The sequence below is a fragment of the Pleurodeles waltl genome, chromosome 5 (assembly GCF_031143425.1).
Source record: "Pleurodeles waltl isolate 20211129_DDA chromosome 5, aPleWal1.hap1.20221129, whole genome shotgun sequence".
NCBI lineage: Eukaryota > Metazoa > Chordata > Amphibia > Caudata > Salamandridae > Pleurodeles > Pleurodeles waltl.
The window spans coordinates 1,146,375,143-1,146,392,494 of record NC_090444.1 but is presented as its reverse complement, the minus strand read 5'-3'; the positions used below and the strand labels follow the sequence as shown (position 1 = coordinate 1,146,392,494).

The 17,352-nt window shown below is 41.3% G+C and overlaps 1 protein-coding gene across 1 annotated transcript in view; it reads right to left on the bottom strand.

The window, feature by feature from the left end:
* Positions 1 to 1,218: 1,218 nt before the first annotated feature.
* Positions 1,219 to 17,352, bottom strand: part of LOC138297364 (nephrocan-like) — a 119,824-nt gene continuing 103,690 nt past the window's right edge. Inside the window, exon 3 of the mRNA XM_069236758.1 lies at positions 1,219 to 1,972. Coding sequence (XP_069092859.1) covers positions 1,522 to 1,972 — 451 coding nt within the window. The 3' untranslated portion in view covers positions 1,219 to 1,521. The remainder of the gene's footprint in view (positions 1,973 to 17,352) is intronic.

Sequence of the window (17,352 nt, the reverse complement as noted above, 5' to 3'; positions counted from 1 at the left end):
TGAGACATGATGTGTTAAACAAAGTCAAGACATTGTGAAGTAAAGAGACCTCATGGGCAGGAAAAGAATGATTCCAAATGTTTTTAGCCACTCACGAAGTTAAGGTTTCCAATCATGCTATTGTGAAAAAAAATGGGAAATTGTGGAGCAAAAGGAGTGCTGCTTTGGCCGAGAAGAGGGAAGTGAAAGCAGATAAATGTGCTGAAGTCCAGGAGATGACCTCTAATGGGTTTAGTGAGTGGTGGTGTGTTGGTGAGTGTGGTAGAACTGAACCGACTGGGAGATAGGGAACTATTTCTGATTTTTAAATCATAGGTAGTGGAAACTTTAATGTCACACAGGGTGAAGTATTGAATCCTTTTGTTTTTACAGGACCATTGGGAGAATCTTCCATTGTCTACCAAGGCTGAGCATCTGGGTCTACAGAGTTATCGGTTCGCACCAGTAGTGAAAGCAGAAGTAACATTAATAGGCCCAAATATTTGCAAGATTACATTTTAAAGTGAGGTATATAAAGGTTGTTCATTACCGTATTATGGTTAATTTGTTAAAGAAAATCTGATTTTAGAGTCACACATACCTAGGTAGGCTGTTACTTTCGCCCTTTAGCTAGGTTCAGTTTGTGATTTTCCGTTGACTGTATTTCAATCATTTCTGTTAGTACACATGTGGTAGGTGAAGTACATATACTTTATCTTATTATTTGGTTATTTTTTGCTTTTCATGCTCTTTATTCCTTTTTTGATCTTTCTTTTTTATTTTTCGATTTGTCCTCCAGGGGGAAGATGGTGTTATGTCTTCAGGTTCCATTTGGAACATGTAAAGTCATCTTGCCTTAGGATCCGATGAGGTCACCCCGGTGTTTGAGCATTGGCTTAGGCGATGCTGTGGAGAACAGGTCGAATGTTGGGGGTGGCCGTGTGCTGTTGAATACACAACAATAAACTTTCTCTGAGTTTACTCAAGGCTTCTCCGTGTTGTACATTGCAACAAATAGTAAATATACACATGCCTGTAAATACTTACCTTGACGATATGATATATGATATTCAGCAGTCAGTATTATTGCAGGTAGATATTTTGTACCCCGTAGTCTGACTTAAAACCTGCTTTGTGCTGTACAAGAAAAATAGCACCACCAATTCCGACCATGTCCCAAAAACACCCATTAGCTGTGAAAGCTCTGATCTGTGCTGGGGAGTATTGCATTATCTTTCAAATAAAAATCATGTTTTTGCTAGCAAACTCAGATTAAGAAATGAACATATAAATGGAAGAAGAAAGACACAGAGAAATTAGTACCTGGACAATGGGATTAAATAAAGGTGACACACTATTAAACAGTAAAACCTTTAGAATTGTTGTCTCCAACAAATAAAGCTAGCTGTGTTTTACTGTCCAACAGCAAGTAAAATCTATTAAGTCATTAATTTATATTTTTCTTTTTACCAACAAACATATAAATTATTACAACGGGCAACATAGACATTCAGATGAACAGAGCACCTGAATTGTGCCCGCTCAGTCTATTTCATAATCCTCTTCATCGTCCTCCACCTGGGCTCTGACAGTTTCCTGCACATGACCCTTCACTGGTCTCCTGTCCTCTTTCCCTTTCTTGCCGACGTAGTAGTATAACTGCTCGCAGTGCTGCAGAATCCTTCGAGAAGACAGCCAGGTCTCCCCTTGGCATTCCTCGGGGTGGGCGCACTGTCCACTCTTCACATCCATTCCTTTCTCTGTCAGGAGCTTTTTCAACTTGAGCAAGTCGCAAGTGCAGTTCCACGGGTTCCCATCCAGATACAGGTGCCGGAGGCGAGGCAAACACTCGAGCACCTTACGGTCCAAAGCGGAAATCTTGTTGTTTCGTAGATTTAAGACCTGCAATTGCTTCAGGTGCTTCAGCTGCAGGTCCCCAATTTCCTCGATATAGTTGCCTTTCAAATCCAGCCTTGCTAGTGTATCAGGAAGTCTGAAAAATAAAATACAAATAATATTAATATTCAAGCAAATCAGGCTCTGACTGTACAATAGTAAGGAAGCCTTCACTGATTGAATCTTTTCAGGGGCTCAAGCCCAGGGGCGTAACTTGGTCAATATGATGGGGGGGAACGTGAGCTTCTGGTTTCCCAACAATAATGCTCAGACAAAACCTTCCTTCACTTTATTTACGCTTTACCCTTAGTTCTTACCTGAACCATTCCACGCTTTTGGAGGTATGGCTTTTGACAGCAACTGTGTCAAACAAACCTGTTCCTAACAACATAAATGGAATGGGCTTTGGGTCCACCCCTTTCAACAATTGGCTTTCTTCGATGAGCCTGTTTTATTCATTGGGTTGAGACTTAGAGCCACATGTAGCAAAGTTCCGATTTGCGACTCGCAATTTGCGAGTCGCAAATCCAAATGTAGGATAGTGTCCTTGACACTATTTGCGACTCGCAAGGGGGTCGCAAATGCCCACCTCATGAATATTCATGAGGTAGGTCACAATTTGCGATCCCCTTGGGAATGGCGGCCCTCACAGGGATGGAGGCCTTAAAGGAAAACAAGATGCTATACAAAAATAAAAAATGTAATGTTTTTGTTTAATTTTTTCAGAGCAGGCAGTGGTCCGTAGTACCACTACCTGCTCTGAAAAAAAAAATTCTGTGACATTCACAAAGGGGGAGGGGTCCCAGGGGGACTCCTTCCCATTTGCGAATATGTTACCACCAGTGTGACACTGGTGGTAACTTAGATTGTTTTGCGACCACATTTGCAGTCACAAAACAATCCTACATCGCACTGTGAGTCGCAATTAGGAAGGGAACACCCCTTCCTAATTGCGAGTCGCAATCCGGTTTTGCGATTCGGTAACAATGTTACGAATCGCAAAACTGGGTTTGTGCATCGGGAAGTGCTTTTTGCACATCGCAAACAGCCAGATTCGCTGTTTGCGACGTGCAAAAAGCATCGTACATGTGGCCCTTAGTCATTCACATTTTCTCTCAGATCATGAGAACATTCATCTCACACCTAATGCGATTGTTTTTTTTGGGTACATCCTTCCTCCTTCACTCAAGTACTTGCTTTCCTCCTTCACTCAAGTGCTTGCTTTCAGCTGCAAGGGAGACTATTTTACAGCTATAGCCACTATAACACTCTGTCCGCTGCTGCAATTTATTTTCTGTGTGTCTTGTAATAATGTGTTGATATTGTCTCCGTAAGAATATTAAACCTAGAACTACTGGTTTTGTGATTGCTTGTTTTCAGTGGAGGGAAACTGATTGTACGCATCTTTCCTTAACTTTCTCTTTTAATCTTAAGGATTCCATTATACTTTTATAGCATATCTTTAACATTACTCTCCCCATCAACTCTCAAAACAACGCAAATAAATACATAAATAAACAAATAAATACATTAGCCAATTTTTTGATCTTCAAGTTTTTGTGTCTCTGGGAGCTGACCTGAAAAGGTGACAAAAAGACTTAATTCAGAGCCATCGCAAATAGGGCTGATTTTCCCTGGCCCATGGCTTTTGTCTAAACTTGCACTTGGGGAGCGCAGAATTTCACTTTTTAACAGGAGACAGCAACATGGCTTGAGCAGGAGCATAGCACGGGGGGGGGTTTAGGGTCACACTGCAATACATTTTAGAGAAATGGATTGCTACAGTTTGTTGGAGGATAGAGGTCAGAGGAGACATTAGACAAGATTTAGGTAGCAGTGGACTCATCTGTACAACCTAGGGTTCCATTACTGTGCAACCCGGAGGTAACAATCATCCTGATTTAAAGTTTCCTCCCTAATTGGCGAGGATTGTTTTGCCAAAAGTGCATTTCAGAAAAACCTAATGCCAGGAAGATTTCCATCTTATTGCAGCTTGCTTTGCATTCTATTTTGTATTTCAGAGACAAAATCACCAAAGGGTGATTTGTTTCTGAAAACCTACAAGAAAAATTGATGGCACTGCAGATCCATGGGAGGTTTTCTCCTGTGGGTGAGGGTCACTTTTGATTTAGCCTTCCCAGACCAACCATGCCTTGGATGATGGAATGGGCGCTGACAATCAAGGCCCTATAGCGTATGGGGTGGTGCTTGTTATTGCATACCTGGGGTGCCAGCAGAAGCTCCAGCAATGTACGGCTCCACCAGTACAAAGTCAATGGTTTCAAATCTCTAAATGAGGCGGGGAACTGCCAGTTTGGCAGGAAGGAGCTCCTGTTATATCTAACATAAAACAACCCTTTTAATGCTTCGCTGTGAAATATTCACGGCCCTTTCACAAAGGTAAATTTACATGTATACATGTATTCAAATGTAGATTTACTTTTACGCTTTGTAGTAACTTTACCACTTTGGCAATTCACAGTGCCCAAGTATAAAGTTACTCTAAAGTGTAGACTTAAATGTTTCCACAGGAAATAATGTAAAAATAAATTATATATATTTTATTTAATGTTTATGTTACAAATATACATAAATAATTATTTTATAATAGACTTTTTAAAATTTATAAATTCATTCACTTTAATTGTTTTGTAAAAAAAAAAAAAATCCTACAGGAAATAATGTAAAAATATATTAAAAAAAATATTATATATATTTTATTTAATGTTTATGTTACAAATATACAGAAATAATTATTTTATAATAGACTTTTTAAAATTTAAAAATACATTCACTTTAATTGTTTTGTAAAAAAAAAAAACAATTCCATACAAAATGTTTAATCATTATTAATACATATTAAGTGACCAGAGGCATTTTATTGTAGGTTGGATTCTTTGGAATACATATTTAAATACATTGTTATACATTAATTACATATTTTTAAATTTATTCATTTGTAATACACTTATAAGATAACAGTGCTGTAACAATTTTAATTTGTTCGAGGTTTAGAAATATATGGAATTATTTTGCAGTAATATTTAACATGCAAATATTTTTGCTATATTTTCTGAACGTTCAATAAACATTTTTACTTGTCCTGTACTTTACCATGGGGAGTTCTCCGCACCAGTGTCAGTGACCGCTGCCTATGTGTAAAAAGTTACTAGTACTAACTTTACAGTCCTAAAGTTTGTTTCATCCACTGCTTTCAGGGGCGGAGTACAGTTTATAAAAATACTGAATTCATCAACACACAGTTCCACAATAAAACTAATCGGTGTGATAAAAGAACAAATATTTAGCAAGACAGTATTTCAACATCCACTCAGTGATGGACTACCTGGAGAAAAGTATTTCTTCATACGCTGAACATGGCATAAATAAGTGTAAATGGCAGAACATACTTCGACTGACAATAGTTGCTGAAGAAAACTGAGAGCCTCATTACAAGTCTGGCAGTCTGAAACCTGGACCCCCACACCTGTGGAGAGGAGACTGCTGCGGAGCTGACGGTCTCCCTCCTCTCCGGCCCTTTTACAAGGTATCCACTGGGCTGACTGGCAGAAACCATCCAAGGTTTCAGCCCAGTAGAAACTGTGCAGCGGCATTGGCCTCAACTCCTCATGGAGCTGAGGTCAATGCGGTCGCACAGACGGTGCTACCAGCACCCACAGAATACACACTGTCTGCCGTAGCAGACTGTATGCATTCCGAGGATGCTGGGCAGGGGTGTCGTTGCACTGCCCACAACATGGTCGTGGGCAGTGCAGGCCCCCCCCCCAGCACTGGGTTTCCACCAGCCTTTTCATGGTGGGGTCCCCGCCATGAAAAGGATGGCAGAAACTAGACTTGTGATCATCACGGCAGCATTGAACTCAGTGCCACCGGGGCTGACCACAATTCAGACTGCCGCCAATCCACCGGGAACCTTGTTCCTGGTTGTGGCGGGTGTCCCCTGGCAGTCTGACTGCCAGGGTCGTAATGTGGTGGTCGGACCACCTGGAGTGTGGCGGTCCGACTGCCACCACGAGGCTGGCATTCTCAAGACCGCCAGCCTTGTAATGAGGCCCTTAATGCAGTATAACAGTTTCTGAACAAGTATCTTCTCAGTAAAGGCTTGACAAAACTGGTTCTAGACAAGTCATAAAAGTGACAGAAAACATTAAAAGGAGTACACCCTGAGCTGACAAACTAGCACATGGGTACGTGACCAACGTTTGTGAATAGTTGTTACATTAAGGAAATGACACCAGATGGTGCCCTATGTTGCATTTAAATCTGGTCAACAAACATCTCTGTTGAGAATCCAGTATATTTATCAACTGTGATTGTAAATCTAATAGGAGGAATAATTATTATTATAGTTATGAGTTGACAGGTCATATAAGTTGATCTTGGTGTCCTCTCTCTTCCTCAAACATCTGCAAACAAGCATGCTTAAGTTCTACTTTGTTCATTCCAGCTAAAAATAATGGATCATTAAACAAATCAGGTCTTCCCAACATAATAGGTATGTTTTTAATGTTGTTCAAGATGGAATTTCAAGACCCAAACCGAGGGCTAGGCAGGCCGTGATGATGGACCTGTTAAATCTAGCCTCCTCATTTGTTCAGACCCTATGCCACAATAAAAGCGGGCAACATTTTATATGAGCTATATACTTCAAACCTAACTCTCCATGGCACAATGATACTGTTCTCTTAGGGACTGATAACATTCTCCTGAGCCCGGCATTTGAAGCAATATGTAACACAGGGGCCTCGATATGCCCCCCAGTGCGTGCCCCATATGTGGCCACTGAGATACACTTTGCTCAGTATATGGTAATCATTTGTTTTAAGGGTTTAAGGATTTATTTGGAGGTAAATTCTGCTGCTAATGTGTTACTTCCACCTCCTTTTCCCACCACAGATAACCCCACATATGTAAACAGTATGCTTAAGTGTCAGATTGTTCAAATAAAATCTATGGGGATTGCTCACACTAGAACCACACCTCATGAGGAATGTTTTACCCAGATTTACTTTAAGGTCCAAATCTTCCATGAATAAAGCAGAATTATTCAATAACAACAGCAGAGCTACCAGTGTTTAGCCCATAAGGTCTGCATCATCTGCAAAGAGCACACAAGTGCTGGTCTGGGGCATGTCCTCGCACCTCTCCGCCAACACCCTTTCAAGAGTGTTAATATAGTGGATGAAGAGGAAGGGAGCAAGGACACAACACTGTCATAACCCTCTATTGTTTTGAATTTCTTCAGAGCATTACCCCAACACAGAATCTTACTTCTGAGCCATTGTCAATTTACCTTATTTTATAAACAATATGCTTATAAATCCCCACGTCCTTCAATATAAACCATAACTTGCTGTGTGACACACAGTTGAATGTGCTTCATAAATCCATGAAACTTACATATATGGAGCCCTATTTGGCAACTGTGTATTTGTTTATTAATAAATACAGACTAAGGCACTGGTCTTCAGTCACAATACCTCTACAGAACTGATACTGTATGTCCATTTTCCTCTGCTCAAGCCTCAAATCTGGCAACGAGTATCCATCCGAACACCTTAGTCAAAGAATCCAGAGGGGATATGGGATGATAACAACAGGAATCATTGCATGTACTCTTCTTAAAGGTGGGTATGATAATTAATTGTGACCACCTGTCTAACTCACCCAATTTATCCACGGTCCTCAGAACGTTGCTGAATAGATCAGTATTCAACTTATAAAGTCCAAAGGGACCCATTGGGGCTGGGAGATTTACTGCTCACACTTTTTAAAATAGCTGTGTTTATTTCCTTCAGGGTAAATTCAATTGAGGATATATCCTCCTGGGTAAAATAGGTATTTTAATAGCCCTTAATGTCATTATTAGTTCCCTCATCTTTACTAATGGCTGTGTAGATGTTACTGAAGTGTGTCACCCACTCTTGTAAGGGATTGCAACATCCTTCCTAGAGTCCACCATTTCCCTAAAATAGGATTGATTTAAAGCCAGGAGCCAATGCTATAATTTTTGAAGACCCCCTTCCTCTAATGCTTCCCAGGTGGCTGGTGGCTAGAAGGAGGAAGGTGGCTTACTGATTAGCTTACTGATTATACTAGGAGATTCCTTGTAGGTAGGAGTGGGGAGGGTTATGTGGGCTGCCAGTGAAGATATGAACTGTCCTAAAGCAGTAGTAACCTACAACAACCCCTTCACAAGGTCACACCTGCCTGTTATTAGGGCTATATGAAGTCTGACAGTTCTCAAGCATAGCATGGTAGTGTCAAGAGCAGGTCTTCTCAGACATTAAAATGAACGCCTTCTTATGCTTAGATTAGGCCTCCGATTTCCACTGCTGAATTCAGAATGGAGACTGAAGAAAGAGTGTAAATGGTGACAGACTGAAGAAAATTTGGGTTCTTAAAGGAAGAAATGCTGAAAGTAAGAAACCTATAAGAATATAGGAAGATAAGTTGCAAAATCCAGGATACTTGTAGCACAAGTAGGAACACACTGGAAACATCTTGGAGTGAACAATGAGCTGACAGTGAAGTTGCAATGTGCCAAACAGACTGAAAATCATCTAATGTATCATGAGGCGAGAGATGACCTGGAACACCAAATGAGAAGTTATTTTTTTAGGGTACGTGGAGGGGTATGGGGTTAGGGTTCAGGTAGTAAATGCTTTTAGGTTTCATGGATGAGTCAGAGTATGGGGTAGTAAGGGTTTTCCAGCGGATTGTAGGGTTCAGGTGTGGGTAAAGGCAAAGGGTAGAAAGGGTTTTAAGGTTCCGAGTTGGATAAGAATACTGGGTTGTAAGAGTTTAAAGGGTTTTTTACGTTTTAGGGAAGGGCAAGAATAATGGGATGTAAGGGGTAAATGTAAAAGGGTAGGAGTGAGAGAAAATGTATCAGTCAATACCACTGCAATTGCATGGTTAAGATTACCATCATACTGCAACCCTTTGTAAAAGTCAGCGGGGTTAAGAGCATGCGTGGTATCATCTGATATTTGAAAAGTCAGGATAGAAAAGAAATGCAAGTCAAGGCCATGGGAGCACACAGAAGGAGAAAGAGAGGGACTTAAAAGAAATGAATGTAGCCAGCAAAGACAGATTTCAAGAAATAGAGCTAGAAAGTTCTTCGGTAGTGCCTGCACCAGTGAAGGGCACACCAACTACATATAGTAATACCTGCAGCAACAGGTCTCAAAAGACTGAGGTAACTTTAGGATTTATTAGTTAATTAGAAACATAAACTTTACATCTTTAACTCACACTCACTGTAAGGGCAAACGAGAAGTAAAATCATTTGAGGCAACTAAAATCGAATAAACCCTTAAACATTAAAGAAATAATTTAATAATTAAATAAAACCATAAATATTACAGATATCATTTCATTATCAATCAGTCATCACATATGATAAAAGCTCAAGTGTGTAACCCAGCATCAACAATGAGCCTTAAAGCTTCAGTTTGTCAGGATAGAGGGGAGGGAGGCGTTTTTTACTCAAGGGCATGACCCAATATCAACAATGAGCCTAAGCAGCCTCGGCTTGACAGCAGAAAGAGGAAATTGCTGTTCCTTGTCCCTCCTAAGAGCCCATCACAAAGTCAACAGTCTCCTTCTTCAGCAGAGACTTTCAAAACATTTCAAATCGGACTTTTACTAAGGTCTGTGGAAGCTTTTGCATACAGTGCCATGGTGCAAACATCCTTCAAAGAATGGGTCCTGGATAAAGGGCCATGATACATAGATCCATTGATAAAAAAGGAAAAATAAAGTGCCGTAGTCAACGATTTCCCGATAGGATCCAAACTCAAAGGACATTTCGGAACATTTCCCATGGATAATTTGCACAAGCTCTGTGCAAGTTCCTACATGAAGTACCTACATACATACATCCATAATTTTTTTTTTCAAAAGCGCAGTGGTGCAAATATCAGTTAAGGGTGAAATAGAAGGCGTGTGCCACCCTAGCAACCCAGCGTAACATCTATGCCCCCATTAGATAGCAAAGCAGTACATGCAAATTGTGTCTGATGTCAGGCTCTAGGCAGACTTCTTCGAATAGCATACAGTGTTGTATTGCCACTTGATAAAGTTTGTTTTGACCAATGACTTTGTGTTTCACCACTGCGCATATTAGTTGCTCAATGTTCACCAGTAGCACATGGTATGTTCTGTATTCAGTTGAGCCGCCTATGGGCTTTGACATTGCATTAGTCTGTATTCTGCCTATTGGCTTTGACATGGCATTAGCCATTACTTTCTGTATTCAGTTGAGCCGCCTATGGGCTTTGACATTGCATTAGCCATTACATTCTGTATTCTGCCTATTGGCTTTGAGATGCTGTATCCAGTCTAGCCGCCTATTGGCTTTGACATTGCATTCCTATTGGCTTTGACATGATGTATTCTGCCTATTGGCTTTGACATGATATCATATATTACATTTTGTATTCAGCTCCGCTGCCTATTGGCTTTGACATGATATTCAGCTCCGCTGCCTATTGGCTTTGACATGATATTATACATTGCATTTTATATTCAGCTCCGCTGCCTATTGGCTTTGACATGATATTATACATTGCATTTTGTATTCAGCTCAGCTGCCTATGGGCTTTGACATGATATAAGACATTGCATTTTGTATTCAGCTTAGATGCCTATTGGCTTTGACATGACACTAGACATTGCATTTGATATGTAGGTTAGCTGCCCATTGCCTTTAACGTGGAGTTAGACATTGCAGTTGAGAATCCAAGCTGTATTTTTCCAAGCTGTGTTTTTGCTCACAGTAGACTAGACCTGATAAGAGAGGGTACATGGGCGTTGTTTTTCCTCGCTTGAGCTTGGGAACAGGAGTAGTCTTGGAGACCTGGCCAGTCTCCAAAAGGCTTGCTCAGTTTCCCAGGTCTGAGAGGAGGGGGCACACCTTTGTAACGAATGTAACAGGCTGCAGAGAGTCAGATTCGAATCTGCCGGACCTCGTGCTGGAGCTTGGCGCCAGCTGCCAGCATCCCGTGTGGGTAGATGAAACTCTTTCTCGCGGCTGACAGGGGTCATCAGCTTGCAGACCTTAGAAAGATGTAGCTGTAAATAGTTCCTACACGGTGAAGTATTTGTTTTGCTTTGCATTCAATATCTTATAAATATAACCTGCTGTGTATATTGCAAACTGATATATTTTGTTTGATTAACGCGGACTTGAAAGCTACTAATTCGTCATTCATTCATAAACATTGTGGTTGGGGAAGAATTAACAACAATAAAAATCTTCTTTGACCTCAGAAGTGCATTTCTGTTGTGTTATGTTAGTGCTGAGAAACTAGATAAGAGGAAAGCACTACAATTGGTACCAGAGGTCGTGGGGTGTCGGTCATTAAGAGGTGATTAAGAAGGGGTTTGACGAGTTAGTAGATTTCTAAGTGCACACTTTAGAAAGTGTAATTGTTTTTTGTTGTTTGGAGAATTACAGAAATTGTTCTGTTTGGAGAATCACAGTAGCACGGCAGACCATGTCTGAGAATACATGTGTTGATGAACTGCCTGATGGTGCTAAGAAAAACTGTGAATTGTTTTCTGTTTGGGGAATTACAGAAGAAAATGCATGTGTAGCTAAAATGCCTGATGTTGTTTTGAGAAATAATTCCCGTTGTATATATGTAGAAAAAGTGTGTTTTGGAAGTAATGATGACAGAAAGGTCTGGATACCTTTATCTGCTTACAGAGAAATGCAGGAGAAATGTAGGCAGTTGGAACATGAAAATAGGAATTTACGTGAGCAAATTAGCCCGACTGAAAGTTATAAAAGGGCTGTTTTTGAAGAATCTTTCTTGTCCCATTCCAGTAATGAGGGGGTTAAGACAGCTCTGAGCTGCACTGAGTTTCCACAAAATGCATTCCTTAACTGATAACACGGACGGACGAGAGAGCTCAGAATGTGATTTACGAGTTACCGTTGCAAAATGCACAAGTAAAACGAAGGATTTTAGAGCAAGACACCCCGAGTTTCATTAGCTTGTTTGATTTTTGGAAAAAGAATAGCCCTCATTTGAGTGAAATCCTAACACTTTTGTATATGGTCACTGTGAAAAATAATATGCAGCTGCGCGCTTGTGATTTGGCAAATGAAATAATGCAGACTTTAGGTTTCTGCGCAGTGCAAGAAGAAAAAACTGATGTATATTTAAATCATGAACAAGGAAAGAAAATAGTGCCCCTAGCTAGAATCATACAATGGATCTGGTACTTGCAAGACAGGGCTAGAGTACCACAGATAAAAGAATTACCGATGAAATTGTGTGCACCATTTGAATTCGTGTCTACTGAAGATAAAAAGCATGTTTGTTTTACTAATGATTCATTGACTGAAATGTTGTTTTCTGGCACAGTAGAAGGAACAGCGTTGTATAATGTGTGTCAGATTTTAAAGCAAGAGCTACATGAGATGTGTCATTTTTATGCTGATTTTTGGTTCTTTGATAATGTTTTAGCCACATGGCTTGTACCTAACTGGTTCAATTACCTTGCAGATGTTAATGAGAAAAATTCAGAGAGAGAAGTGTACACCCAGAATTCTGCCTTAGTGGGGATGGCTAAGTGGGTGCCCCAGAAATGTGAACAGCTGAGAGAAAAAGCCACTAACAGGTGGGCAGAGATGAGAGAGATGCACATTCCCCTAGATTTGATAAAAACTGTGCAGCATGCACAAAAGCAATCTGTCATGCAAGCAGTCACAGAGCAGTTGGGGAGAGGAAAGTTACCAGAACAGAAATGGCAAATTGATCAGGTTTTAGGGAAAGTGATTGCTGCAAATTACCAAGGAAAAATCGAAATTATGCTGATACCGAGAAAAGAATCTGATTCATTGATACAAATTGGAGACAGAATGGCCCAAATTGACAAAAGTGCAGTGATTGGAGGTTTGTTAAAGAAGGAGTCTGCCCCAGCCCTTCTGACAGTGCAAGAAAAGGGAAGCTGTGGCGCAGCAGATAAAAACCTCAGTGCTGATGTGTGGGCTGAAGCCCCAAGTGATCCTCCAGAACCTGCAGCGAATGTAACAAAGGGCCCCAAAAACGTCCTGCTGATTATAAAACAGGGAAAGAAAGAGGAAGGGTGCAGTTTAAATGAAAAATGTTATTTGCAAGAAAAGTCATACTTGTTTCTTTTGCAGATCCTGCCACGTTTCGCCACTGTCCCTGAGTGTGCTGTGTGGTCCCCCTTCCGGTGTGTGCGTGTGGGGTTGGGGAAGGGACCGAATCCCCAACCTGAACCTGGCTGAGTAAAGTGCCAGCACCATGGATCCATTTTGCGCAAACTGCGCCTTCAGTTCAAGTTCAACTTGTTTGCTGTGTTTTTTTTTTTTCCCTCTCGTATGGAACTCTGACTTTTGCTTATCTTCCAGCAAACCTTTCAGGTGGACCGTGCACCTTTACATGAGCAGAACTCATGCCACATCAAATTGCTAACACTGTTGAATTAGAGACTTATTCAGAAGAAGAAAAAATTGCTCAGTCTTTTCTATGTAGATGTATCTGATGTGAAAGGTTATGAAATCAATGTGTTAATTCACTTCTATTGCTTTACAGGGATTGCTTTGATCATAATGTTTTTTTTGTGCTGATGTTTTTTTTGTTTTTGTTTGAAACAAGAGATATGTGAAACAAAAATTCATTGGTCAAAGGGCGGAATGTACTGCCACTTGATAAAGTTTGTTTTGACCAATGACTTTGTGTTTCACCACTGCGCATATTAGTTGCTCAATGTTCACCAGTAGCACATGGTATGTTCTGTATTCAGTTGAGCCGCCTATGGGCTTTGACATTGCATTAGTCTGTATTCTGCCTATTGGCTTTGACATGGCATTAGCCATTACTTTCTGTATTCAGTTGAGCCGCCTATGGGCTTTGACATTGCATTAGCCATTACATTCTGTATTCTGCCTATTGGCTTTGAGATGCTGTATCCAGTCTAGCCGCCTATTGGCTTTGACATTGCATTCCTATTGGCTTTGACATGATGTATTCTGCCTATTGGCTTTGACATGATATCATATATTACATTTTGTATTCAGCTCCGCTGCCTATTGGCTTTGACATGATATTCAGCTCCGCTGCCTATTGGCTTTGACATGATATTATACATTGCATTTTATATTCAGCTCCGCTGCCTATTGGCTTTGACATGATATTATACATTGCATTTTGTATTCAGCTCAGCTGCCTATGGGCTTTGACATGATATAAGACATTGCATTTTGTATTCAGCTTAGATGCCTATTGGCTTTGACATGACACTAGACATTGCATTTGATATGTAGGTTAGCTGCCCATTGCCTTTAACGTGGAGTTAGACATTGCAGTTGAGAATCCAAGCTGTATTTTTCCAAGCTGTGTTTTTGCTCACAGTAGACTAGACCTGATAAGAGAGGGTACATGGGCGTTGTTTTTCCTCGCTTGAGCTTGGGAACAGGAGTAGTCTTGGAGACCTGGCCAGTCTCCAAAAGGCTTGCTCAGTTTCCCAGGTCTGAGAGGAGGGGGCACACCTTTGTAACGAATGTAACAGGCTGCAGAGAGTCAGATTCGAATCTGCCGGACCTCGTGCTGGAGCTTGGCGCCAGCTGCCAGCATCCCGTGTGGGTAGATGAAACTCTTTCTCGTGGCTGACAGGGGTCATCAGCTTGCAGACCTTAGAAAGATGTAGCTGTAAATAGTTCCTACACGGTGAAGTATTTGTTTTGCTTTGCATTCAATATCTTATAAATATAACCTGCTGTGTATATTGCAAACTGATATATTTTGTTTGATTAACGCGGACTTGAAAGCTACTAATTCGTCATTCATTCATAAACATTGTGGTTGGGGAAGAATTAACAACAATAAAAATCTTCTTTGACCTCAGAAGTGCATTTCTGTTGTGTTATGTTAGTGCTGAGAAACTAGATAAGAGGAAAGCACTACAAGTGTGTATCAATTTGATGAAAAAAATAAATTAACCTAAAACACACCATTGCCATGGACAGCATAGGGAATGATGATGCCTACGTTTTCCTAGCAGCCTGCCAAGAATGCCTAAAGCAAACCACTGTCCACAGACAGCATAGGAAATTAATATTGCCTACATTTCCCTAGCAGCCTGCCATGACAGGCTTTCACAGCAGTATCCTCCTCAGTGGGCTCATGCTAACCAGCATCTGTAATCTCTAGTTGGCTCGCCAAGGTCCTCTTAACACGAACTGCACCAAGCGGATGTTGAGCACCTACTGCTAAAAGAGGCTACTCCTTTTGATTGTCATCAGAATTCAGAACCAGCCACCGAAGGGAGCGTTTGGTCACTGCTCCTTTATCCTCAAGCCAGCTTTGCATCTTGATGCTCTTCTTTACCAACCTCTTAAATGCTTTGTGCAGCAAACATTAGCAGCTGTACCTTCTGCCACCTCTCACTTCAATCCGTATATAGAAGTTGGTGGATTGTAGTTTCAGAGAAGGGAAGCTGCTTCAAGGAAAACCACTGCAGCTGCTGATTTATTTCATGTTTGTTTCTGCCCTGTAGCACATGGTGGTCTGGGCAGAAAACCTGCAAAAATGTTTCCCACACTGAGGGAGCTTGTTGTTATGTGAGGGGGGAAGCAACATGTGGCAGGAATAAAAAAATGCACAACTATGGAATACTGATAGAAAAACCAGAAAGGAGTTCCTTGAATGACACCTGAGGAACGATACTGGTCATCCATTCAATTTTAAAAAAGGAACCCATGATCCAGGAATGGGACAAACCCAAAAAGATTATGGAAAATCATTGAATAATGAGAAAGCAATTGAAAATGACAAGAACGCCACCTTTTCAAAATTGGGTTCTTGGTTGAGGGGGACAAAACCAAATTCAAGCAGCAACCACAATCTCCATCAGAGTGAAACAAAAGCAAACCCCACAATAATCTGTGCTTAACCCTCTGATAGCTTGGCACAAAGCAGTCAGGGTTAACATAGAGTCAATGTGTAAAGTATCTATGCAGAGTGAAAACACCACACAAGAAAAATCCTACACCAACTTAGAAAAATAGAGTAAAATTTCATAAATTATTTGAGATCAAAATTACAAAAATCCAGTCACTAGAAATGGAGCCCTGCAGTTTAGAGCTTTAAGTAAAAATAGTGCCTAAAAGCACAACATGCCAACTGTGGTTATCTGGTCACGCTGAACTCAGACAAAGACACAAGTTCAAGCGGACTGCAATAGAGTGAAGGCCGTATGCAGGGACTAAGTTAGGCTCACTGAATAAAGTACCTTAAGTACAGATTGGGGAGCATTGCAATTTCCAGCATCAAGGATGCTTTTGGCAGCAGCAGTTTGGAGGAGCTGCAGGGCTGGCATATGGAGTCCTGTGTCATCTTTGAGCATGCTGCTGACAAAGGGCTTGCAATGTGAAGTGCAGCTCTGTTGATGCGCTGCACAGTGGCAGTTTGGAAGAAACTGAAGGGTTGCAATGTGAAGTCCAGCATCATCATCGTGGATGGCATCAATAAGGGGCTTGCAATGGAAAGCCTGCGTTGAAGATGCGTGATACAATGATGGTCCCCGAGGAAACTCTGGGCTGTGATGTGAAATCGGTTAGCTGGGAGGAGTTGCATTGCAACAGTTCTGAAGCGGAGTTATGAGGTGCTGGGTCAGTTCTGCCCACAGGACCACAGCTGGGCTGGCAGAGCACCTTGAGGCCCATTTTCAAGGTTTCAGGACTCGGGTGGCACCACTTGGGGAGCAAGGTTCACAGTAGACAGAGTACAGGCACTGGGTTCAAGGTGGTTGGAGACTTTTCTATCCCTGACGCTGTTATTACCCAGACAACTAGCCATTGGAGTCACGGTCCTGGCTCCACCAGGACCGTGACTTTCACTCAAACAGAAAAGCAGCAGGCAGCTGCCACCAGGGGCAAGACAGTAGTAGTAATTCTTGCAGAGCAGCATAGTGGCCCTTATGAGTCTTCCACAGGTCAAGAGGTGTACTGGAGTGTTGGGTTTGAGGGTCCAGCTGGTATCCGCTTTGAAGCAGGAAATGGTTCTGGAGGTTGCCACCCACAGAGGTCTTTGCCCCCAGCTTGTCTGGGGTCACAAAAGACTATTGTCAAATCTTTGTGAATGTGCTCAGCCAGAGCCTTTGTGATGTGCAAGTGCCATAGGTGACAGCTCCCTTCCTCATCAAAGCTGTGATGGCCCATCCTGCCAACGGCTATTCCCCTTTGTCTCACTGTTTGGGAGCAGTACACAAAGACAAACTGCCAGCTATACCTAGTCATGTGACCCAGGTTACAGGCAGCAGACACCAAATAGTAGGGACAAGAAAATGATGAGTTTCTAAGAGAGGCATTTTCAGTATTGTGATTTAAAATCCTACTTTACCATTAAAGAAGGTTTTAGATTACAACTGCAAAACCAGACTCAACTACCTGCTTGTAATCGAAAGTTATCACTT